The following is a 26228-nucleotide window of genomic DNA, read 5'->3' as shown; positions in this document are numbered from 1 at the left end:
ATGTTCAAAACAACTTTACTATGTTGAGAATTTTTTGCTTGTTAATTTACTAGAGGTTATAGATTCTAGTATAAAAACTAGAAATGTTATTTCCAATATGGAAATGTCATTTACACTAATGAAATATAAAATTGTTATAAAACAACAATATTGGAAATGTACTGAACTATATACTTAAAAATATTTACAGTTTAAAGTTTATGTGTGATTTTACTACAATTTGAAAAGGAAAAAAAAGATCTGTAAATTCCCATGAGCTGCTTCAAAACAAGAATGCCATGTAACCTTCAAATTATTAATTCCTCTGTGGGTCGTGGTTTTATCTTTTTTGTGGGGGGTGTAGTTTTATTGTGGTTTAAATTTTTTTTTAACTTATGAGTTCTATCTTCTTTTTTTTTTTTCAAAGATTTTATTTATTTATTCATGAGAGACATAAGGAGAGAGAGAAGCAGAGACACAGGCAGAGGAAGAAGCAGGCTCCATGTGGGGAGCCGGATGTGGGACTTGATCCCAGGTCTCCAGGATCACAGCCTGGTCTGAAGGCAGTGCTAAACTGCTGAGCCACCCAGGCTGCCCTGTAGTTTAATTCTTAGAACAAAGCTAAATATGATAGTGTTTACTCAAGATGCTTAGTGGACCATTAGCTTAATAATCTATTCAGTGTTTGTAACTTGACTTTGAAATTTTCGGTATTATTAAGTTCTGAAGTTGTTTACTCTTTGTCCTCATGAACCTTGTTAACCAATCCAACCTTGTTAATTTATTGTATTCATTTTAAAAGTTCCTGTAAAACAAATATGGATTCATGAAGGCATATATATTGACATACAGTTATCTCTTTTCTTTCTAGAATGATCTTTGCTGAGTGTTCCCCTAACACTTGCCCCTGTGGTGAGCAGTGCTGTAACCAGAGGATACAGAGGCATGAGTGGGTGCAGTGTCTAGAACGATTTCGAGCTGAGGAAAAAGGTTGGGGAATCAGAACCAAAGAACCCCTAAAAGCTGGGCAGTTCATCATTGAATACCTAGGGGAGGTTGTCAGCGAACAGGAGTTCAGGTACAGTGATGAATAATGATACTCCAGTAAAATGGCAAAGGTACCAAATTAGAATGGAGAATGGAAGATTTCAGATTTACTTTCAACTTAATCACTAACTGACTTTCAATTCTTCTTCTCCTCTTTAGGAACAGAATGATTGAGCAGTATCATAATCACAGTGACCACTATTGCCTGAACCTGGATAGTGGGATGGTGATTGACAGTTATCGGATGGGTAATGAGGCCCGATTCATCAACCACAGCTGTGACCCAAACTGTGAAATGCAGAAATGGTAAGGAAGCAGGGGAGGGTGAATCCACGAATCCAAGACAGCAGAAGGCATTGAGGGTCAAAGAGATGAGTCTTCCCTCAGTGCCAGTCAGCTTACACAAGCAACTCAGGCAATTCCCTGTTGTACCATACCTCCAGAGAGATACTACTGCTATTTTTTCACTTCATCATAACTATTCCCAGAAAAATACAATATATATAATAATGGTAATACCAAATACTTACCGACTGCTTACTGTGTGCCAGGCACTGTGTTACATGGTTCTTCTCCTGTTAGGTTACTCAGCATATTTATTACATGCCCACTGGATTTGTTAGCAATGAGAAACAAAAATAAGTAAAATAGAAAAGACTCTAACTGTAAAAAATTACATCTAAAAAATAATTCAGGGCAGCCCGGGTGGCTTAGTGGTTTAGCGCCGCCTTCAGACCAGGCTGTAATCCTGGAGATATGGGATCAAGTCCTGCGTCAGGCTCCCTGCTCAGTAGAAAGTGCTTCTTCCCCTACCCCTCCCTATTGCATGCACACTATCTCATGTGCTGTCTCTCACCCTCTCAAAGATCTTTAAAAAACAAGAATAAAATCTTAAAAAAAAAAAAAAAGTATAGGACTTAAACTCTCCAGTCAAGTGACAGAATGGAATTCAACATCCAGGGGATCCCTGGGTGGTGCAGCGGTTTAGCGCCTGCCTTTGGCCCAGGGCGCAATCCCAGAGACCCGGGATCGAGTCCCACATTGGGCTCCCGGTGCATGGAGCCTGCTTCTCCCTCTGCCTGTCTCTCTCTCTCTCTCTCTCTCTCTCTCTCTCTCCCCCCTCTCTGTGACTATCATAAATAAATAAATTAAAAAAAAAAAAAAAGGAATTCAACATCCCTTTACAATAAAGACTAAACAAAGTGGGTATAAGGGGACATACCTCAAATAGTAAAGGCCATATAAAACAAGACCACAGCCAACATCTTACTCAATGGTGAAAGTCTGAAAGCTTTTACTCTTAAAATCAGGAAAAGGCAACTCCCACCACTTTTATTCAACATAGTACTAGAACTATTAGCCAGAGCAATTAGGCAAGAAAAAGAAATAAAATATAACCTAATTGGAGAAGAAGTAGAACCGTCTCCATTGCAGAGGACATGACTTTATACATAGGAAACCCTAAACACTCTCCCAGTTGTTAGAACTGATAAATGAAGTCAGTTAACTGGTTTTAGAATACAAAATCAAAATATAAAACTCAGTTACATTTCCATACTCTTAATAATGAACTATCAGAGAAATTAAGGGGAAAAAAAATCCCATTTGCAAAACAGCATGGAAAATAAAATACCTAAGAGTAAGTTTAATCGAAGATGTGAAAGGCATGTACATTGAAAATGCTAATTTGTTAATGAAAATAATTGAAGAAGGCTCAAGTAAATGAATGACGACATATGCTCATGGAATGGAAGAATTAATATTGTTAAAACAACCATACTGCCTAAAGCAGTCTACAAATTCAATGTAATAAAAATCAAAATTTCAGTGGCCAATTTCAGAGAAATTGACCAAAGGATCCTCAGACCTCCAAATAGTGAAAGCAATTGCAAAAGAAGAAGAAAGGTAAAGGCATCTCACGTCCTGATTTCAAATTATATTGTGAAACTATAGTAATCAAAGCAGTATAGTATTGGCTTAAAAATGACGGGGGATCCCTGGGTGGCTCAGCAGTTTGGCGCCTGCCTTTGGCCCAGGGCGCGATCCTGGAGTCTCGGGATCGAGTCCCACGTCAGGCTCCCGGCATGGAGCCTGCTTCTCCCTCCTCCTGTGTCTCTGCCTCTCTCTCTCTCTCTCTCTCTATGTCTATCATAAATAAATAAAAAATCTTTAAAAAAAAAATGACACAAATAGAATAGAGAGCTCAGAAATAAACCCATGCTTGTATGATCAATTAATTTATATCAAAGGAGCCGTTAATACATAGTAAGGAACACGCAGTCTATTCAATAAATTGTGTTGGGAAAACTGGACAACCACACAAAAAAGAATGAAACTGGACCCCAGTTTCATAGCATACACAAAAATCAAGCCAAGATGTTTTAAACACTTGAAGGTAGCACCTGAAATCTTAATATTCCTAGAAGGAACCATAGGGAGTAAGCTGTAAGCTCCTTGACATCAGTCTTAGTGAGGATTTTTGGGGTTTAACACCAAAAGCAAAGAGCAATGAAAGTAGAACTAAGCAAGTGGATTATATCAAACTATAACTTTTCTATAAAGCAAAGGAAACCGTCAACAAAATAAAACGGGAATCCTCAAATGGGAGAAAATATTTGCAATTCATATATCTGATAAGTGGTAATACATAAAATATATAAAGAACCACAACTTGGAGATCCCTGGGTGGCGCAGTGGTTTAGCGCCTGCCTTTGGCCCAGGGCGTGATCCTGGAGGCCCGGGATCAAATCCCACGTCGGGCTCCCGGTGCATGGAGCCTGCTTCTCCCTCTCCCTGTGTCTCTGCCTCTCTCTCTCTCTCTCTGTGTGACTATCATAAATAAATAAAAATTAAAAAAAAAAAAAAAAAGAACCACAACTCAGTGGCAACAAAGCAGTCCAGTTTTTAAAAACGGGCAAATGATCTGAATGGACATCTTTCTGTAGAAGTCATGCAGATGGCCAACAGGTACATGAAAAGGGGCTCAGCATCACTTAATCATCAGAGATATGCAAACTGAAACCACAGTGAAATAACACTTCACACCTGTTGAAATGGCTTTCATCAAAAAGACAACACAAATGTTGGTGAGGAAGAGGAGAAAAACGAATGCTTGTGCACTGTTAAGAATGTAACTTGGTGCACCCACTATGGAACAGTGTGGAGTTTCCTCACAAAAATAAACTCAGGGGCACCAGACTGACTCAGTAAACGAAGCATGCAACTCTTGATCTCAGGGTCATAAGGAGCCTGTTTAAAAAAAAAAAAAAAACAAATAGAGCTACCTCTGTGATCTCTCTCACTCTGTCTCTCAAATAAAACCTTTAAAACACACACACACACACACACACACACACACACACACACACAATGAGACACCACCTCACACCAATTAGAATGGCTACTGTCAAAATCACAGAAAACTAGTGTTGGTGAGGACATGGATGAATTAAGATCCTTTCACATGGTGTGTGGGAGTGAAGAATGGTATTTCTACTTGAAGAAAACCATATGGAGGAACCTCAAAAAATTAAAAATAAAATTACCATATGACCCAGCAATTCCATCTCTGAGTATTTATGCAAAAGGACTGAGCACAGTTTTGAAGATGTATCTGCACCCTCATATTCCTCCCAACAACATTCATAACAGCTCAAATGTGGAAGCAGTCCATGTGTCCATCAGTGGGTGAATAAATAAGCAAAATGTGGTATACATATATACAGTGGAACTAAATCATCTTCAAAAAGGAAGGAAATTTTGCAATATCCTACATCATGGATGGATCTTGATGGCATCGTGCCAAGTGAAAATAGTCACAAAAAGACAAATATTGTACAATTCTGCTTATATAAGGTACTTAACGGTATTCAAAATCATAAATGGTTGGGGGTATATAACGGTATTCAAAATCATAAAAGGAACAGGTGATTACTGTAAGTATATTTCAGTCTTACAAGATGAAAGGAGCTGGGAGCATGGTTGATGGTGATGGCTGTGCCACAGTGTGGATATACTTAATATCCCTGAACGATACACTTTAAAATGGTTGAGATGGTAGATTTTATGTTATGTGTGTTTTAACATCACTTTTTAAAAGATAATTGGATAGTTTGAGCAACTCTATTTTTGTAAGTTTTTTAACTTTATGAATTAGGTAGAGACACAGATTTTAAGTGGAAATTGCCATCCATTTTTACAGATGTATACACCCATACAACCCACATCCTTATCAACATATAGAATGTTTCCATTGTTTCGAATGTACAAGCTCACCACCTCGAAGGCAAGCAGTGAGTGATGTGGTTTCCATCACCAGATTTGTTTTGCCTATTGCTGAACTGCATATACATAAATCTGTGTCTGGCTTCTTTCACTTAGAATGGCTTTACAATTTATCCATGTTGTTAGATTATTGATTTTTATTCTGGGCTAATGTTCTTTGTGTAATTCACCACAGTTTATTTTCCTGAACAACTTTCTTCTATTTAGAAAGTTAAATGAAATTAACAAATTCCTTGAAAAAGCACAAATTACCAAAAATAGCACAAGAAGAGATAAAAAATGCAAATGTCTACCAGTGAAATTGAATGTATAATAACAGTTTCTGACAAAAGAAGCTCCAGACTCAAATATCTTCATTGATAATTATCTATATACTTAAGAAATAATGTCTATACTATCAATATCATATAAACTCTTCCATTTCAAAAGGCGGCTATAACCTTCATCTGAAACCTAACAATATTGTTAAAAAAAAGAAATATAGGCCGGTTAACTTCTTGTTAAATCCAGAATCTACAAATAAATAAATAAGAAAATCTAGTTTTTAAAATAGTTCAAAGGTTGGGAAAATCAAAGAAATTTTAAAAGTATTCAATAAAGGGGCACCTGAAAAAAAATAAATAAAAAAAAATAAAAAATAAAAAAAAAATAAAGGGGCACTTGGGTGGTTCAGTCAGTTAAGTGTCTGGCTTCAGCTCAGGTCATGATCTTAGGATCCTGGAATCAAGCCCTGCATCCTCCTCTGCACTCAGCGGGGAACATGCTTCTCCTTTCCCTCTCTCTCTGCTGCTCATGCTCACTCTCGCTCTGTCAAATAAAATCTTTAAAAAAAAAAAAATGTATTCAATAAACAAATAAGTGCTTAATATCTTTAACCATCCAAGAGAAATAGTAAACTGTGTTGGAAAACTACTACATACTCCCCCTAAAATGGCTACAATCAAAGAATGACAGAGTATTGCTGAGTATGTAGTATGACACAAATGCTTTTAGATGCTGGTAGAAGTGTAAATTGCTATATAACCACTTTTAAAAAAATGTTTGCCAGTGCCTATCAAAGCTAAGCATACCCAGTAACCCCAGAACACCAGTCCTAAGTATTTCCCTAACAGAAGTGAGTGTTCATCTTCAAAAGAACATGTGCAAGAATATCCACAGAAATTGTTGTATAGGTATCCCTGGGTGGCGCAGCGGTTTGGCGCCTGCCTTTGGCCCAGGGCACGATCCTGGAGACCCAGGATCGAATCCCACGTCGGGCTCCCGGTGCATGGAGCCTGCTTCTCCCTCTGTCTCTGCCTCTCTCTCTCTCACTGTGTGCCTATCATAAATAAATTTTAAAAAAATTAAAAAAAAAGAAATTGTTGTATAACAGCTAAAAACTACAAGCAATCCAAATATTTATCAACAGAACAAGCATCTAAATTGTGCTGTATTTACACAATGGAATGTTACATAGCAAAGATACATCACAGCTACAGTGTAACATTGTTTGGAAGAACCAAGCATATGATTGTATTTACCTCCTTCAGTGTATTATTCCATTTATTTGAGGTTCAAAAGAGACAAAACTAGACTGTAGTGGTAGAGTTTGGAATTATAACAGATACTGTGTGGAAAAAGGTACTAATTGAGAGAGAAAGGTTTCTGAGAAGTTACACAGGTGTAAAGATAAATAAATTCAACAAGCTAACTATACATCTAGGATTCCATACAGGAATCCCCTCCCAGGGGTACCTGGGTGTCTCAGTTGGTTGAATGTTGGACTCTTGATTTTGGCTCAGGTCATGATCTCAGGGTTGTGGGGTCAAGCCCTATGTCTTGCTCGACATGGGGTGTGGAGTCTGCCTAAGATTTTCTCTGTTCCTCTCGCTCTGCCTCTTGCCTCTGTTGTCTTCTCTCTCTCTCTTTCTCTCCCTGCCTCCGTTACCCCCTCCCTCCCTGCCTTACCCTCTCTAAAAATAAATAAGAATTGGGGATCCCTGGGTGGCTCAGCAGTGTAGTGCCTGCCTTTGGCCCAGAGTGTGATCCTGGAGTCCCGGGATCAAGTCCCACATTGGGCTCCCTGCATAGAGCTTGCATCTCCCAATGCCTGTGTCTCTGCCCCTCTGTGTGTGTGTATGTGTGTCTCTCGTGAATAAATAAATAAAGTCTGTAAATAAGTAAATAAGTAAATAATCCCTCCAAAATTTAAGTTATTTTATTTGATAATCTCTACACCCAACATGAGACTTGAACTTAACCTTGAGATTAAGTGTCATGTGCTCTTCTAAGCCAACCAGGTGCCCCACAAATTCCTCCAAATTTTTAAAACTAGGGCAGCCCCAGGTGGCTCAGCGGTTTAGCACCACCTTCAGCCCAGGGCCTGATCCTGGAGACCCGGGATCGAGTCCCACATCAGGCTCCCTGCATGGAGCCTGCTTCTCCCTCTCCCTGTGTCTCTACCTCCCTCTCTCTCTCTCTCTCTCTCTCTCTCTCTATCTCCCATTAATAAATAATTTTTTAAAAAAAAAACACACAAATTTTTAAAACTGTACAGGGCATAATCAAATTTTAAATGTTATGATGTAGACCAAGGGTCAGCAAACTTTTTAGGTGTGCCAGTAAAAATTTACAAAGTTATAGAGGGAGTTTGCTATAGTTTGCCAGCCACTAGCATAGACTAAAAATGCTTTCTGAATTTAGGGGGAAATAAAACAAAAACTGAATATATTACATTTGACAAGGGTAGGATCCAAGCAGTTTTGATGTTTCCAACATTAGCAGGGAGGCAGGAATGAAATAAAAGAAGTTGTGGGGGATCCCTGGGTGGCGCAGCGGTTTGGCGCTTGCCTTTGGCCCAGGGCGCGATCCTGGAGACCCGGGATTGAGTCCCACATCGGGCTCCCGGTGCATGGAGCCTGCTTCTCCCTCTGCCTATGTCTCTGCCTCTCTCTCTTTCTCTCTCTGTGACTATCATAAATAAATAAAGATTTTTAAAAATTTAAAAAAAAAAAAAAGAAGAAGAAGTTGTGGAATCAAACAGCCTGGACTTGAATCCCCTGGTTTTGGTTTTCGTTTTGGTTTTAAAGATTTTATTTATTCCTCAGAGACACAGAGAGAAAGAGGCAGAGACATAGAGGGACAAGCAGGCTCCATTCAGGGAACCTGATGTGGGACTTGATCCTGGGGATTCCAGGATCACACCCTGGGCCGAAGGCAGGTGCCAAACTGCTGAGCCACCCAGGGTTCCCAAATCCCCTGGTTTTGAATGCAGCTTACTTGCTAGTGACTAAGCAAACTGCCTAAGCCACATATACCTCCTACATAAAATAGGGATCATAATACCTATCTCATCCAGTGATTCTGAGCAGTAATGCGCTAACCCATTTGTCAGTATGACATGGTGGTTAAGATTTTGAAGCCAGGGCAGCCCTGTGGCTCAGCAGTTTGCGCCACCTTCAGCCCAGGGCGTGATCCTGGAGACCTGGTATCGAGTCCCACATCAGACTCCCTGCATGGAGCCTGCTTCTCCCTCTGCCTGTGTTTCTGCCTCTCTCTCTCTCTCTCTCTCTCTGTGTGTCTCTCATGGATAAATAAATAAAATATTAAAAAAAAAAAGATTTTGAAGCCAGACTGCCTTGATTTGAAACTCAATTTGATTCCCTCAGTTATTAGCCATGTAACTTTTGGTAACTTACTTATTAACCTCTCTGTACCTCAGCTTCCTCATTTAGAAAATGGGGGCTGTAATACTACCTAATAATAGTGCCTTCTTGGGGCACATGGGTGGCTCAGTCAGTGAAGCCTCTGACTCTTGATCTCAGCCCAGGTCTTGATCTCAGGACTTTGAGTTCAAGCCCTCAATGGGAATCCATGCTGGGCCTGGGGGAAAAAAAAAAAAAAGGTGCCGTTTTATGCTGCTATTGGGAGGACTAAATAAGTTATTACAACAAAATGTTATAACAATCAATTAATGATACCTACAATTATTACATAAAGCATCAAGAATAGTATATGATAAATCAGTAATAAGTTACATAAAATAGAACCAAAGAGAGACTCATATACAGGGGAGAAAGATGAAGATCAGTAGGAACTAGAAGATCTTTATAGATAGGACATATGAAAATAATAAGTAGACTAATGCCATGTTTTAGAGGGACTTTGAATACCAAGCAGGAAAAGTTAAAACCTATTCCAACTGACAGCATAGAGAGTGTTTTCCAGAAAACTGATTGAGGACAATTAGTCTGTCAGTGTTATTAAAGCTGAAGAGATCAGGAAACAGAAAAAAAAGGCAAATTTGAAATCAGTATATCAGTTTTTCTAGATTTCAGGCAAGGTATTAAGAATCTCTGCCTTGGGGCACCTGGTTGGCTCAGTTAGTGAAGCATCTACCTTTGGCTCAAGTCATGATCTCAGGATCCTGGGATCGAGCCCCATCATCAGGCTCCCTGGTCAGCGAGGAACCTGTTTCTCCCTCTTCCTCTGCCTGCTGCTTCATTTGTTTCTCTCTCTCTCTCAAAATCTTTTTTTTTTTTTTTTTTTTTATTTATGATAGTCACAGAGAGAGAGAGAGAGGCAGAGACACAGGCAGAGGGAGAAGCAGGCTCCATGCACCGGGAGCCTGATGTGGGATTCGATCCCGGGTCTCCAGGATCACGCCCTGGGGCAAAGGCAGGCGCCAAACCGCTGCGCCACCCAGGGATCCCTCAAAATCTTTAAAAATAAAAAGAATCTCTACCTTTAACCCTCTTCTTTTCTGTAGGTCTGTCAATGGAGTATACCGGATTGGACTGTATGCTCTTAAAGATATGCCAGCTGGTACCGAGCTCACTTATGATTACAATTTCCATTCCTTTAATGTTGAGAAACAGGTAAGCATAATCAGTCCAAGAGGGAAGTTGAATGTTGTCACTGGCCTTCTGTAAATATGTTAACTGATCTGCAGCCATTGGGAAGTACATTGGAGAAGGCGGTTTTCACCCCACTTAGTAGGGTGCCAACTCTCCATTATGATCTCAGAACTCTGTAGAAGGAGACTACCCAGTCGAGTTTGGTGTTCAGTCAGTTCTTAACTTGCCTAGTGAAGTTTTCCCAAAATTTAATCTTTCTTTTCCATGGAAACGTATTTATATTTATTTTATTCTCAATTATTTTCCTCTGTACAAAAATATCTTGACTCAAACTTGCTTTTGGGTGTCCAGATGCTCAGGCATTCTGTTTGAACTTGTGAGACTGTAGGCCAAAAGTCCTCTCTTTCCTTTCCAAGCAACTGTGTAAGTGCGGCTTTGAGAAATGTCGAGGAATCATTGGGGGCAAGAGTCAGCGCGTGAACGGACTCGCCAGCAGCAAAAGCAGCCAGCCTGTGGCTACCCATAAAAAGTCTGGACGGTCAAAAGAGAAGAGAAAGTCTAAGCACAAGCTGAAGAAAAGGGTGAATAATGATCTCATTCATGGCTTTCCCTGCACAGCCACTGAGGGGCAGTTACAGAGATAAGGGCTACATACAAGGAGGGTGGCATCTTAAAGTGGTTCCAGTACTCTTCAAGGAGATTTCTGATTGACCCTTTCTTTCCTGCCATCTGATCCACATGTTTTTCAGAGAGGCCACCTCTCCGAAGAACCCAGTGAAAACATCAACACTCCAACAAGATTGACCCCCCAATTACAAATGAAGCCAATGTCTAATCGAGAGAGGTAAAAAGGAGGTTTTCTTGGTTCGTGTGAAGTGTTTGTCGCTTTAAAAATTATTAAACATCTGGTTGAGTCATTCTTTTTTGCAGGAGGTCTTTCACCAAGAATCAGGGATCTATAAATTTGGATGGGCAGGAGTGATATGTCTTTATTTTCCCTAATTTCTAACTGAAATTGAGCATTTCCTTCAAATATGATCATAGGCAAAATGTGTGTGTGTGTGTGTGTGTGTGTGTGTGTGTGTGTGTGTGTGTGTGTGGTATTTGCAGTTCCCATGACTACCCACCAATGTTCACATTTTCATATCCTGTTACAGTATTACAAATATCCCAAAGTATCATTTATAAGATCTCTACCTTAAAATTACTGTGGTGGTTAAACCCACCACTAGATCTTGTCATGTGTTAAAAAATTAACATTTTTTTCTATATCACAATTTCAGGGTTTTTTTTTTTTAATATTCTGAAAACATTTTCAGTATATTTGGTTTCCTTTTAACCCTGTGTACAAAAAAAATTTTTTTTTAATTTTTATTTATTTATGATAGTCACACAGAGAGAGAGAGGCAGAGACACAGGCAGAGGGAGAAGCAGGCTCCATGCACCGGGAGCCCGACGTGGGACTCGATCCCGGGTCTCCAGGATCGCGCCCTGGGACAAAGGCAGGCGCCAAACCTCTGCGCCACCCAGGGATCCCAAAAAAAAAAAAAATTTTTTTTAATCTAAAAATTTTTAAAAACTTTAAAACTTTGTTCAGAGAAGGGTTGCATGGGCTTCACCAGGCTGCCAAAGGAATCCATGGCACAGAAAGGATCAAGATTCCTTGCTTTGTTGATACATTAATAGAGCAGTAAAAAAAGATCTTTAGCAATCATTTTTGCTCTTCTCTATATTCAGGTAAGATTTGTCCATGTCAGAAGCAAGCAAAGTAAATACGTATGTCCTATGTTTCAAATTGTCTTGGGACAGGGGATCCCTGGGTGGCGCAGCGGTTTGGCGCCTGCCTTTGGCCCAGGGCGCGATCCTGGAGACCCGGGATCGAATCCCACATCGGGCTCCCGGTGCATGGAGCCTGCTTCTCCCTCTGCCTGTGTCTCTGCCTCTCTCTCTCTCTGTGACTATCATAAATAAATAAATTAAAAATTAAAAAAAAAAAACAAAAACAAAAACAAATTGTCTTGGGACATATTCTACATCTTCCTTGACCATACATTCCAATATCTTAGAAAGTTCATCTGCATTTATTATTTTACTTTAGTCCCTCTCATCCTGTATCACTTGAGTCATAGAAATTTTAAACTTCAGGAAAACAGATCATCTAGTCCAGTGGTTTTCTGCTTTGGCTGCATATTAGCCTAGGGAGTTTTTAAAACCAACTAATAAAAAAAAAAAAAAAAAACTAATGCCCATGCCACACCTCAGATCACTTAAAGCAGAATTTTCAGAGGTGGAACCCAGGCAGGCATCAGTATCATAAAGCTCCCAGATGATTTCAATGTCGCTAAGTTAGGAACTATAAAATTGGTCTAATTTTAATTTACTGAGGCCTACAATTTGAGATTTAACCCAGAATCACATTTGTTTATATATGTGCACTGGGGTGGGGATCAAATTATGGAATCAAACTGTGGAGGGTCTTTCAAGATACACATCACTTATCTAAGCTTAGAGATCTACTTTGAGCTACTACACCGAACGTAGGTTGCCCAGTGCATGTTTATCTGAAATGTCTTTGCCTTTATCTGCCTGTCCAGTTCTTGTTACCACTAATCCTGAGCCCATGCTTCATCTTGGCAACCTCATTCAGAATTTGTGTATATATATTCGGTAAATCTCTGCCTTCAAGTCAGACTGCTTACTTGCCAGAATTTTTGTGCAGCTTTTAGGTGGTATTTGCCAGATATTTATAAATAATAGAGGGGAACGTTTAATGTTATATGGAGGGGGGAAAAAGACGCAAAACTGAATTATGTTTCCCCATTTTTTTTTTTTTTTAAGATTTTATTTATCTATCTAACAGAGTCAGAGAGCACAAGTAGGCAGAGCAGCAGATGGAGAGGGAAGCAAGCTCCCCACTGAGCAGGGAACCTGATGCAGGGCTCAATCCCAGGACCCTGAGATCATGACCCAACCGAAGGCAAACATTTAACCGACTGGAACACCCAGGCGCCTCTATAATTATTTTATAATAGCTGGATTAACTGATAATTATTCCTTTATATCATGTTAACAATGGTTTAGGGGCACCTAACTGGCTCAGTCAGTAGAGTATGTGACTCTTGATCTCTGGGTTGTAAGTTCAAGCCCCATGCTGGGTATAGAGAGGACTTAAAATCTTTTTTTTAATTTAATTTTAAGAAATGGTTTACATAGTGTACATGTAACGTGCTGAGTTACTGAATAAAGAAACTTCTTCCTTATAGGAACTTCGTGTTAAAGCATCATGTATTCTTGGTCCGAAACTGGGAGAAGATCCGACAGAAACAAGAGGAAGTAAAGCATACCAGCGATAATCTCCACTCTGCATCATTATACACCCGCTGGAATGGCATCTGCCGAGATGATGGGAACATCAAGTCTGGTATAGCCTGGAAATGAAACATTCCTGTTAATTCCGTAATATTGTCTCAAAATGATTTTTTTTTAAATTTTATTTATTCATGAGAGACACATAGAAAGAGAGGCAGGGACACAGCAGAGGGCGAAGCAGGCTCCATGCAGGGAGCCTGATGTGGAACTCGATCCCGGGACTCCGGGATCACGCCCTGAGCTGAAGGCAGGCACCAAACTGCTGAGCCACCAGTTGTCCCTCAAAATGATTATTTTACTCTCATTCTAGTCAATGATTCTTTTTAGTCTGGACCAGAAAAGTTAATATCCCAGTGTACAAGCGTCTATTAGCAATCACCTGTCCATCCCAGCTGTTCAAGTTCCTAGGCTGTGCTCTAGGGAATAGGAAGAAACCCCTTCACCAGCTTCCCAGACACTGCCTATGGCCTGAGAGTGTTCAGACATGTGATTGGTAGTGGGTCCCTGGTGTCCCTTCCTACCTGGAGAATAACTTGCATATGCATAAATCATTATATCATATGTGGGAAAAGATGACAGCAGTGTAAATTTGAGGACTTCTTCCCCCCACATTCAGATGAGCATAATATACACAGACCTTCTGGTTTCTGTTCTCTAAGCTTCTTGAGTGAATAATGTAATAGCACTCCTGAGTTCGATCTGTTGTCCAGAAAAGAACTGAGAGCAGAGACACTGACCTGTCCAAACATCCTTTCTAACTGCATATAGAGTGTTCAAAAGCTCATGCTCCTCTTTGAGTCTTTCCTTCTTTCCCTCAAAATGTAGAAGCAAATGTAGAAGCATATGAAGGAATCTGCTATATGGGAACTGATTGGCATAGAAATTGGCCTTATATACTATCAGTAACCTGACTGGCATGAATTTTCTGAACTTAAGTCCCAATTAGGTCCAGTCTTCTGGTAACAACAAGTTCTTCCTGAGTCTTTTTTTGTAGGTCAGGCTCTGAGCTCAACACATTAAAAGCATTCTTTCATTTAATCTGCATGGTTACCTCCTGAGAGAAGCACTACCAGTATTCCCCTGGTTTAGTCAAGAAGCTGAGACACGGAGTATAAGTAACTTGTCCAAGATCACAAAGCTAAGAAGTAGTGAAGCCAGAATTCAAACACAGACTCATTTTGAGGTGCAGCTTTGCAGCCACTATGTTGTACACCATTTGGTCACTTGAGATCAGTTGCTTCTAACTTGCTGCTTTGGTCTCTGTGGTATATTCCAGGGTTTCCTGACATTTCTTTAAGGAGGAGAGAACTCCATGATCGCTAATCCACTTAATCACTTCAAGGAAAATAGAGCAAATGGCAAGAATCCATGGGGGAAGAGAAAGCCACACAATGTTCTCCTTACCTAGAACTGATTTTCACTGTGTCCTTGCAGACGTCTTCATGACCCAGTTCTCCGCCCTGCAGACAGCACGATCAGTTCGAACAAGACGCCTGGCAGCAGCAGAGGAAAACATCGAGGTGGCACGGGCAGCCCGCCTCGCCCAAATCTTCAAAGAGATCTGTGATGGCATCATCTCCTACAAAGGTGACTATATTCACCCCAAGGGCTTTCTCTTTAGCTTTCTTCATGTCACATAGCCTCACCTGAGACACCGAGACCAGGAACAACTGACAGTTCGGGGCTAGGAATTGAGATTTATTTCATTTACTGACGTCAGAGTGTGGGATTTATAGGACTGGTTTTAGTCTCCGGGGGGTGTTGCGAGCTTCTTTCTTTCTTTTTTTTTTTTTTTTTTTTTTTTAATATGTTATTTATTTATTCATGAGAGGCACACAGAGAGAGGCAGAGACACAGGCAAAGGGAGAAGCAGGCTTCTCACAGGGAGCCTGCTGCAGGACTCAATCCCTGAACTGGGATCACACCCTGGGCCAAAGGCAGACACTCAACCACTGAGCTACCCAGGTGTCCCATGTTGCGAGCTTCTAAATCCATTGACCTTCTATGTAAGTCTTTGATATTTATTAGAATTTTACCATAGTTAAATACTATATTTAGAAATCATTTTTTAGCTATAGGATAGAAAGATAAAGGTCTCTGTCTTGGATGTAATTTTCCTGAATAAGGCAGGGAATTAGCAAATTAAGGAAAAGGGTGTTATGAACATATAATTTTAGTGTTTCTTTTATTTTTTTTTTTTTAAGATTTTGGTAGGTGGGGCACCTGGGTGGCTCAGTCAGTGAAGCGTCTGCCTTCAGTTCAGGTCATGATCTGAGGGTCCTGGGATCAATTCAGGCATCAGGCTCACTGCTGAGCAGGGAATCTGCTTCTCCCTCTGCCCCTCCCCCAGCTTGTGCTCTCTTCTCACTTGCTCTCAAATAAATACATAAAATCTTTTTTTTTTTTTTTTAAGTAATCTCTACACCCAAATGGGACTCCAGTTTATAACCCTGAGATCAAAAGTCACACGTTCTACTGACTGAGCTTTTTCTAAAGCACTTTCATGCAAACACCTTTAACACTCCTTTCTTCTTTCAAGATCTCTTTTGAGTATATATTGTGAGTGATGGTTGAATAAGGAGAGTTTTTAATTTGGGGTAGGTAGTGTGGTAATGTATGTGACATTTTCTGACCAGGAAATTTGGGGGTGTTTAAAATGAGAGATTTTTAACAAATAATTGCAGCTTTTTGCCATCAACTTTGGCCTATTCCTCCCTCCCTCTCCCTAGATTTTGAGTAACTTGATTTTCCTTCTCTTTTCTTTCTCAGTCTACTGCCTGTCTCTATACCTTAGTGGCTCTTTGCAGTTTTGTTAATCTAAGGTTCTAGAGAAGAAAGGAGGAACCAGCCTGTCCTAATGTGTAAAATTTTGTGGTACCTGTTCCCTTTCCATCCTGAAAAAGTCACACTCCCCATTGCCAACCAGCCCCATCTGATCTAATGTGAAACTTCTGCCAATATATCTACATGTCCCTACATGCTGGGCATGAAATTATAGTCTTTTTATCTCACTGTAGTAAATAAGTTGCTAAAGAATAAAGGTAGAATATAAAGGTAGAATCTAAATAAATAAATAAATAAATAAATAAATAAATAAATAAATAGAAATAAATAAATACATAAATAATATATAATAATAAATAAATAAATCTAAATAAATTAATAATAAATCTAAAAAAATAAATCTAAAAAAATAAATAAAGGTAGAATCTAAAGGGTAGATAAATAATAATAAATAATAAATAAATAATAAATAATAATGAATAATAAAATAAATAATAAATGATTAATAATTAATAAATAAATAAATAATAAATCTAAATAAATAAATCTAAAAAAATAAATAAAGGTAGAATCTAAAGGGTAGAATATAAAGGTTCCCAAAAAATTAAAGATGGAGGGGTTACGTGGGTGGCTTAGTCCGTTGAGCATCCAACTCTTGGTTTCAGCTCAGATCATGATGTTATTCTCTGTATTCTCTGTGTCGTGAGATCAAGCCCCATGTCAAGCTACACACTCAGCACAGAGTCTGCTTAGGATTCTCTCTCTCACTCTGCCCCTTTCCCCTGCCTCCTACATGCTCACTCCCCTTCTCAAACAAATACAAATAAATAAATCTCAAAAAAAAAAAAGGAAAGAAAATACAAGAATTCAAAATATAAATAGGTAGAAAATACCATATGAGCCAGTAATCACACTATTTATCCAAAGAAAATGAAAATACTAATTCAAAAAGATAAATGCATCCCTATATTTTTTGCAGCATCATTTTTTTTAAGATTTTATTTATTTATTCATAAGAGATACAGAGAAAGAGAGAAGCAGAGACCTAGGCAGAGGGAGAAGCAGGCTCCATGCAGGGAGCCTGATGTGGGACTCCATCCCGGGACCCCAGGATCACGCCCTGGGCTGAAGGCAGGCGCCAAACCACTGAGCTATCCAGGAGTCCCTGCAGCATTATTTTGAATAGCCAAAATACGGAATCAGCCCAGGGTCCATCCATAAATGAATGGTAAAGAAGAGGTGGAATATACATACAATGGAATATTACTTGGCTATGAGAAAAAAGGAAATCTTGCCATTTGTGACAACTTGGGTGGACCTACAGAGCATTATACTTAGTGAAGTAAGTCAGACAAATCCCTGTGATTTCACTTGTATGTAGAATCTAAAAAGCAAAATGAGCAAATAGATTCTTAAATACAGAGAACAAACTGGTGTTTGCTGGAGGATAGGGGTGGGAAGTGGAGGTATGAATTAGATAAAGGGGATTAAGAGGTACAGACTTGCTGTTACAGAATAAGTTATAGAGATTAAGAATACAGCATAGAGAACGTAGTCTACGGTTGAGCCTCTGCCTTCAGCTCAGGGCATGATCCCGGTGTCCCGGGATCAAGTCCCACTCGGGCTCCCCACATGGAGCCTGCTTCTCCCTCTGCCTATGTCTCTGCCTCTCTCTGTCTCTCATGAATAAATAAATAAATATTAAAAAAAGAGAGAGAGAACATAGTCTGTAATAGTGTGGTGACAGATGGTGACTGCACTTATGGCAGTGAATGTTGTGTAACATGCAGAATTCTCAGATCACAATGTTGTGCACCTGAAACTAATACAACATTGTATGTTAACTATACATCAGTAATAAAATAGAATTTTTTTTTTTTCATGAGAGACACACAGAGAAAGAGGCAGAGACACAGGCAGAGTGAGAAGCAGGCTCCATGCAGGGAGCCTGACGTGGGACTCGATCCCGGGTCTCCAGGATCACGCCCTGGGCTGGAGACAGCGCTAAACCGCTGACCCACCCGGGCTCCCCTAAAATAGAATTTTTTTAAAGATTTTTATTTATTTGAGAAAGTGTACACACAAGCAGGGGAGGAGCGAGAGAGAGGGAGAGAGAGAATGTCAAGCAGACTCCCCACTGAGGACAAAGCTGACACGGGCCTCAATCTCATGACCCTGAGATCTTGACCTAAGCCAGAACCAAGAGTCAGAAGCTTAACCGACTGAGCCACCCAGGTGCCCCATAAAATAGAATTTTTAAAAAGAATGTAGGTAAAGTAGTGAGAGTAACCCCATAGCCTGAATTGTTTTCATAATATAAAGTAAACTGTTGGGATCCCTGGGTGGCGCAGCGGTTTGGCGCCTGTCTTTGGCCCAGGGCGCGATCCTGGAGACCCGGGATCGAATCCCACATCGGGCTCCCGGTGCATGGAGCCTGCTTCTCCCTCTGCCTGTGTCTCTGCCTCTCTCTCTCTCTCTCTGTGACTATCATAAATAAAAATAAATAAATAAATAAATAAATAAATAAATAAATAAATAAATAAATAAATAAATAAATAAAGTAAACTGTTACAAGAAAACAGGTCTCAGGGCAGCCCCAGTGGCACAGCGGTTTGGCGCCGCCTGCAGCCCGGGGCGTGATCCTGGAGACCCTGGATTGAGTCCCATGTTGGGCTCTCTGCATGGAGCCTGCTTCTCCCTCTGCCTATGTCTCTGCCTCTCATTCTCTCTCTCTGTGTCTCTATAAATAAATAAATAAAATCTTAAAAAAAAAAAAAAAAAAAACGGGTCTCAGAAAATATTTACAGTACTAAATTATTCATTATCTGGAATTTAATTGAAGCCAAACCAACAAAATAACATTAACTGTGGTCTATTAGCAAGAACTAGAAAATATTTTTTGGTTAAGATGCTCTTTGCTTTAGAAGAACTTGTAAAGCAGGGAATTGTCCTCAGCAGCCTCACTGCCTCAACAATTTATTATCCTTCACTGCCCATCTTCAGGGTCATCCTCAAAGTAGCTTCTCTCCTACTAAGTACCCACATTTCTGAAGAGTCCTGTATATTTACGGTCAGGCCTCATTTAAAGCTTAGATTTTTGTTTTTCCTGACTTCTAATTTGAGGAATAATACATTTTCAGCAAGGAGTTAGTACTTGCCTCCTTTGTGTCACATAGTCCTTCTAAACCTTGCCTTCTTTTGCAGATTCTTCCCGACAAGCTTTGGCAGCACCCCTCTTGAACCTCCCCCCAAAGAAAAAGTAAGTGCACAAATGTGGAACTCCTCTGAGTTCTATACCAGGATCAAGTGTCCCAGACTGACACCCTGGCTTTCTGCCTCAGGAATGCTGATTACTATGAGAAGATCTCAGAGCCCCTGGACTTGGCCACCATAGAGAGGCAGATCCTCACCGGCCATTACAAGACCGTGGAGGCCTTTGACGCTGACATGCTCAAGGTGTTTCGGAATGCTGAGGTACTGATGCCGATTTCATACATGGATTTAAGAAGTTTGTTTTGAAGAAGAGGTGGGCAAAGGGTGGGCTAAACAGAGGATGGGCATTAGGGAGGGCCCTTGTGCTGAGCTCTGGGTGACGTACATAAGTGGTGAATCACTGAATTCTCCAGAAATCAATATTACACTATAGGTTAACTAACTATACTTTAAATAAAAACTTTAAAGGAAAAAAAGTTTGTTTTGAAGAGAACTATTCTAGAAGTTTAAGGTTTTTACTTTATATCTCCCTTTGTATTTCTGGGTAAAAAAGGCAGCAATTTTTATTGAGCACCCTTTGTATAAGGGTTACAGAGTGCTAAATTATACTCCCTAAAAAGAAATTTCTGTAAAAACCTAATATAGAGGGAGTGCCTGGGTGGCAAGTTTGGTGGGTATATGACTCTTGGTTTCAGCTCAGGTCGTGATCTCAGGATCGTGAGATCAAACCGCACATGGGGCTCATGCTCAGCAGGGAGTCTCCGTGAGAATCTTGCCTCTGCTCATTCCCCCACCCACTCATGTGTGCATGCACGCTCTCTCCCTAGATGAATGGATAAATCTTGGGGCGTGGAAACAGAATTTAGTATTGAACCTTTGTACTTACATAATACATTTTAACATACTAAAGTCATATCTGTATTTTCTTCCCTCAAGACAATAAGTACATGTGAAATACACAGAATTATGTATAATAAATAGAAGTTAATTGATGGATGGAATTGAGGGACATTAGACTAAAAGGTCATAGACTAGGTGAGGCTCATTGAAGAAAATGTGGCCTTGAACTGATTTGAAGGAAAAGATGGATATTGTATGGTACATAGAAAAGAGGAAGTTTTTCAGTGATTTTGAAGAACCTTAGAGAGGAATTGGAAGGACACAAGGGGCTACAGGATCAAGGAGGAATTAGGATGAAGACAGAAGCGAGAGAAGAACAGACAAGTGAAAGAATGAGGTCAGTCCTGAATCACAACATGCTTTCTGCTGAAACCCAGCTTCCATATTCAGAGCTTATAGCTCTGTCCCAAGCATCTCCAAGACGCTCCAAGAGCATCCCGAGCATCTGTCAGTACAGAACTTGAGCGCACTGCATTTGTGATGATTATTCCTATTCCATGGTCACTATGTATTTAATCCAATGGACAGTAATGCCTATGGCTGACTTGAATGACAGAGCAACAGAGCAGATGGGAAACCATCATGTAGATCCTAATTTTTATTCATGTTAGTTGATACTTGATGGTATTGAAAATCTGTTAACCAAAGTGGGAGGACAATGAAAATCCTATTGCCTCCTCAGGGTGTGTGTGTGTGTGTGTGTGTGTGTGTGTGTGTGTGTGTGTGTGTGTTGGAAGCCCTGCCCCTAGCATGGGGCTCAAACTCACCACCCTGAGATCCAGAGTTGCAGTGCCACAAACTAAGCTGGTGGCCAGACATCCCTCTTCAGATACATTTTTAAGCCATGTTGAGAAGACCGAACATTTCTATGTTCTGCTTTCTTCAGAAGTACTACGGGCGTAAATCCCCAATTGGGAGAGATGTTTGCCGTCTACGGAAGACCTACTACAACGCCAGGCATGAGGCATCAGCCCAGATTGATGAGATTGTGGGAGAGACAGCAAGTGAGGCCGACAGCAGCGAAACATCTGTCTCTGAGAAGGAGAACGTGCATGAGAAGGATGACGATGTGATCCGCTGTGTCTGTGGCCTCCACAAGGATGAGGGCCTCATGATCCAGTGTGACAAGTGCATGGTGAGCCCTGAGCAGGGCACAGGCCTGCTCCTTGGGGGCATGGTGGCCACCTGGCAGAAGGCCTCTGGGCTTGATTTGCCTGCTGTACAGGAACTAGCTCTGCCTTGGTGTCTCCCATCTCTCACTATTCACCAGATTGCCTTTCTCCCATTTTATACCTCTTTAATTTGATCCTTCCCTTCCTTTTCCACATCTTGTTCTCTCTGCCCCCTTCCCATTGTTCACATCTCACATAGTCTGGATCGAGGAGGATGCTTTTGTGCAGGATAGGAGCTCCTGATGGAAGAATGTCTGAGCCCACCACCTTACTGAAATGGGAAGTGGAGCCTAGGGGGGTGGGGCCCGCCAGCAGTCTGGTTGGGTGGGGGGGTAGGGGGGGTGCTGCAGTTAGGCAGCTGCCCAGAGAAGCATCATGTGGCTATGGCCCCCCCCAAACAGCCTGGGCACCGGTGCATGCTCCTTAGTGCTACATTCATTCATCCTCTTCTTCTCTGTCCAGCTCCTCACTTCATTTTCCCAGATGTATATATTATGAACCAAACAATATACATGTGTTCAGACAGGTTCCTACTGTTTCTCTCCTATTTCTCACTCCCCGACTTATCCCTTAGTTCCTGTTTGACTTTATCCTGTCCTGCTGCAATTCCTTTTTTTTTTTTTTTTTTTTTTTTTTTTTTTTTTTTTAATTTTTAGCTCCCAGCACTTCTCTCAATAAGTCCAAGTCCTCCCTCAACTACTGTTTTCCCCACAGGTATGGCAGCACTGTGACTGTATGGGGGTGAACTCAGACGTGGAGCATTACCTGTGTGAGCAGTGTGACCCGAGGCCTGTGGACAGAGTAAGCTGCCCTCTGCTGATACTCTGATCTACACATAGGAGGTTTAGCACATGCTATCTTACCTGCCCAGCTCCTGATGCACTGAATTTACTTTGATAAGTTACTCAACCTGGACCTTGGTTTCTTATATTTAACACTAGGGTAATAATTCTGCCCTTTCTTTTCTCAAGTGTGTGGTCAAAGGGGAAATAAAATACTTAGAAACCTGTGGAAGGAATGGTACTATATAAACACTGTCAATTTTCCATGAGGGAAGTACTTGTGAAGTCCAGAACTCGAGTACTGTAAATATCTCTTGTGTTAAGCAATGTTGACGTGAAAGGAGCATGATTCCGAGTCAACACAGGTTAGTCTTAAACCCTTCCAGGACAGATGGTGGATGGGGTAACTTGCCCAAGTTACTAAGTGAGTTTTTGTCCTGGTTCTGCTATGTTTATACGTGTGATCTCGGGCAGGTCTTTTCTATGAAGGGAAGTGTTTTAGGCGGTAGTTCTTAACAGCGGTGTTGTTATTTTGAGCGGACATTTCTGTGCTGTGAGGGAATGTCTGACTTCCCTGGCCCTTGGGCACTGAACGCTGGTAACTTTTCTGAGTCATTATGACAATCAGTCCCCTTCACACATTATCATGCTCCCAAGGGGGTATAAGAGCAGCCACATAGTTAGTGCTTTATGCAGCTAGTTTGGGATACTTGGCCTGTCAAGTTTGTTCTCTGCCTTCACACTCCCAGTTCAACTTCAGTTGCTTTCATCTTTGTTCGCATGTGTGTTGTGTTGAAATGACTAAACAGTAAGTGTTAAGTTGTTTGCAAATTCTGGGTTTGAGGTCTTTTCCTCTTGAATGGAAATCAATAGGCTGGATATAGTCACTGCAGCCCTTATCTGTTAGCTTTCCGTTCTTACCAGGAGGTACCCATGATCCCTCGGCCCCACTATGCCCAGCCCGGCTGTGTCTACTTCATCTGTTTGCTCCGAGATGACCTGTTGCTTCGTCAAGGTGCGTACACAAAGCTGACTTTACCTTTCTGAGTGCAAGGAGTATCTGCTCTCTGCATAGTAGTTATTGTCACCACATGACCTTGAATTCAGTTGACCCTTGGACAATGCAGGGTATAGGAGCACCAACCCCCTCCCCACGGTCAGAAATCCACATATGGGGATGCCTGGGTAGCTCAGTGGTTGAGCATCTGCCTTTGGCTCAGGGCGTGATCCTAGAGTCCTGGGATCAAGTCCCGCATCGGGCTTCCTTCACGGAGCCTGCTTCTCCCTCTGCCTGTGTCTCTCCCTCTCTGTCTCTCTCTCTGTCTCATGAATAAATAAATAAAATCTTAAAAAAAAAAAAAACAAATATGACTTTTGACTCCTCCGAAACCTAACTAATAGCCTACCGTTGACCAGAGACTTACTGATAACATATAAATTGCCAATTAACACATATTCTGTGTGCTACATGTATTTATATACTGCATGCTTACAATAGAGTAAGCTAGAAAAAAGAAAATGTTAAAAAAAACCGTAAGGAAGGTTTTTTTACATTATATCTACCATAATTCATCAAAAGTCTGAGTATAATTTGACCCATGCAGCTCAAACCCATGTTGTTCAAAGGTTGACGGTATAGGTTTGTATGTACTTCAGTCCTTAGGCTTTTATACATTTCTCCTCCACCAAATAAAACTTAATTAGGAGAAACCAGGAGATCATAAAGCTAATTTTAGGACTGAGAAAAACATATAGGATTCTAAGAGATGGGAGACCTCCCTCGTGCCATTCTCATAGTCTAGAATTGATGTTCATCGCCATTAGACTCCCAGTTGTAGCTCTCTGTATCTGTTGTTTTAGATTTCCAGCCCTTCTGTGTAGACCTTGGGTCGGACCAGTGGACATCTAACAGTTCACAGGCATCATTTAATTTGTCCTGTGCCTTCCTAGGTGACTGTGTGTACCTGATGCGAGATAGCCGGCGCACCCCTGATGGCCACCCAGTCCGCCAGTCCTACCGACTGTTATCACACATTAACCGAGATAAACTTGACATCTTCCGCATTGAGAAGCTCTGGAAGAATGAAAAGTATGTGTTGAGGTCCTCTCTCTTCTTCCAGCTCTGCCTTCCAGCACAGAGCTGAATATCGCCTAGGATCTTGCCAGTTTACTAAACCTCTCCCTTTCTTCCTTAGAGAGGAACGGTTTGCCTTTGGTCACCACTACTTCCGCCCCCACGAGACCCATCACTCTCCGTCACGCCGCTTCTATCACAATGAGCTATTTAGGGTACCACTCTATGAGATCATTCCCTTGGAGGCTGTGGTGGGGACCTGCTGTGTACTAGACCTTTATACATACTGTAAAGGTAAGTGACCTGAGCTGCTGAAGAAATGACCTCCTGTCCCCTAATCCTTGCTCTGCAATTACCACTCTGTTCTTACTGTTCCTGTCTGATCAAAGATTGTCCCAGACCAGCTGTGAAGCTTCTTTTACCTAGCACTTGGTACTCAGTAAATGTTAATCCTCCCTCTTTTTTTAAATTTAGCATTATATAGTTAGCATTAAATTTTTTAAATTTTTTTTTTTAATTTAGCATTAAATAGTTAGCATTTCTTAATAATGTGTACTTGGCATTCTATTAGTATCATCACAATGTATGTTTTTCCACCCACCCACTCCAAAATCCCAAAGGCCAGCATCAACTCTGGACATTAAACAAATCAAAAAAGCACACTAGCCTTTTAAGCTCTATGGTTAACAGTGTAGGCTGTGTAGTCAATCAACTGTACATTCCAGCCCCACCACTTTTTACCTGTGTGTCCATGGGCAAGTTAACTAATCTCCTGGCAGTGGGAATTCATACCTATCCTAGTGTTTTGTGAAGATTAAATGAAGTAATGTACAAAACACTTGGCCCAATTTGGGCTCACAGTAAAAGCTAAGTATGCTTGTCACCATTGGTGAGCTTGGCTCCCTCGCCTACTTAGTATCGCATAGCAGTTGGTCCAGAAGAATACGTACTCCATTCAAGCATTGGCTGCTGGGGGCTCCATCCCCCAGTTATTAAGTGCTTATTTCCCAGTGTGCTCCCATCATTCATCCTGCCTTTCCTTTCCTAACGTCCCCACACTCTGCTCTGTGTTCCCTCATGGATTCCCTGCAGCACTTGGATGCGCTGCCTATCTGGTTCCTTCCCACCCTGTGACCTGCCCTTAATCCCTGAGAGACACGCACACCCCTCTCCTTTCTCCTGCAATCACCAGATGGCTCTCACAATCACTACAGTGTCCCCTCCCAGTCGTGTGGGCTCATCTCTGGGCAGTTCAGGGTGAAGGAGGGGAAGAGAGGAGGGTTCTTTAACAGTATTTGAACTCCTAGGGAGACCCAAAGGAGTGAAGGAGCAAGATGTATACATCTGTGACTATCGGCTTGACAAGTCCGCACACCTGTTTTACAAGATTCACCGGAATCGCTATCCTGTCTGCACCAAACCCTACGCCTTTGACCACTTCCCCAAGAAGCTCACTCCTAAAAGAGATTTCTCAGTAAGCCCCGTCCTCTTACCTGTCATGTTAAGGCAGTATAGTTTGTGCATGAAATCCCTAGGGTAGGAACCTTCAAGCTCTCTGCTTCTTCATCCTGTTAATCCATCCCAAACTCAGGGAATCTGTCTCTAGGTGGGATTTTTTTTTTTTTTTAAGTAGGTTCCATGCCTAGCAAAAAATTATGGCTGCTCTCCTGGAATGTATAGAAACCATCTAACCAGAAACCAAACTCCATGTCCCTATTCTTCATATAATTATGTTTTTGGATTTTTCTAAACAGTATTTATTTTATATTCTCTCTTTCACCACCACACC

General features: G+C 41.0%; 1 protein-coding gene across 5 annotated transcripts in view; it reads left to right on the top strand.

Annotated features, from left to right (window-relative positions):
• Nucleotides 1-26228, top strand: part of ASH1L (ASH1 like histone lysine methyltransferase) — a 181797-nt gene that overhangs the window by 150666 nt on the left and 4903 nt on the right. For all 5 annotated transcript variants that reach the window (XM_077901008.1, XM_077901003.1, XM_077901005.1 and 2 more), the window contains 15 exons: nt 851-1057; nt 1186-1332; nt 10058-10166; nt 10562-10726; nt 10895-10989; nt 13409-13566; nt 14949-15101; nt 19503-19557; nt 19640-19772; nt 21298-21546; nt 22298-22384; nt 23290-23380; nt 24316-24454; nt 24561-24733; nt 25747-25913. In XM_077901008.1, the coding sequence (XP_077757134.1) occupies nt 851-1057; nt 1186-1332; nt 10058-10166; nt 10562-10726; nt 10895-10989; nt 13409-13566; nt 14949-15101; nt 19503-19557; nt 19640-19772; nt 21298-21546; nt 22298-22384; nt 23290-23380; nt 24316-24454; nt 24561-24733; nt 25747-25913 (2128 nt within the window). The remainder of the gene's footprint in view (nt 1-850; nt 1058-1185; nt 1333-10057; nt 10167-10561; nt 10727-10894; nt 10990-13408; nt 13567-14948; nt 15102-19502; nt 19558-19639; nt 19773-21297; nt 21547-22297; nt 22385-23289; nt 23381-24315; nt 24455-24560; nt 24734-25746; nt 25914-26228) is intronic.

The sequence above is a fragment of the Canis aureus genome, chromosome 6, assembly GCF_053574225.1.
Source record: "Canis aureus isolate CA01 chromosome 6, VMU_Caureus_v.1.0, whole genome shotgun sequence".
NCBI classification, from domain to species: Eukaryota; Metazoa; Chordata; class Mammalia; order Carnivora; family Canidae; genus Canis; species Canis aureus.
This window is presented reverse-complemented; position numbering and strand designations above follow the sequence as displayed.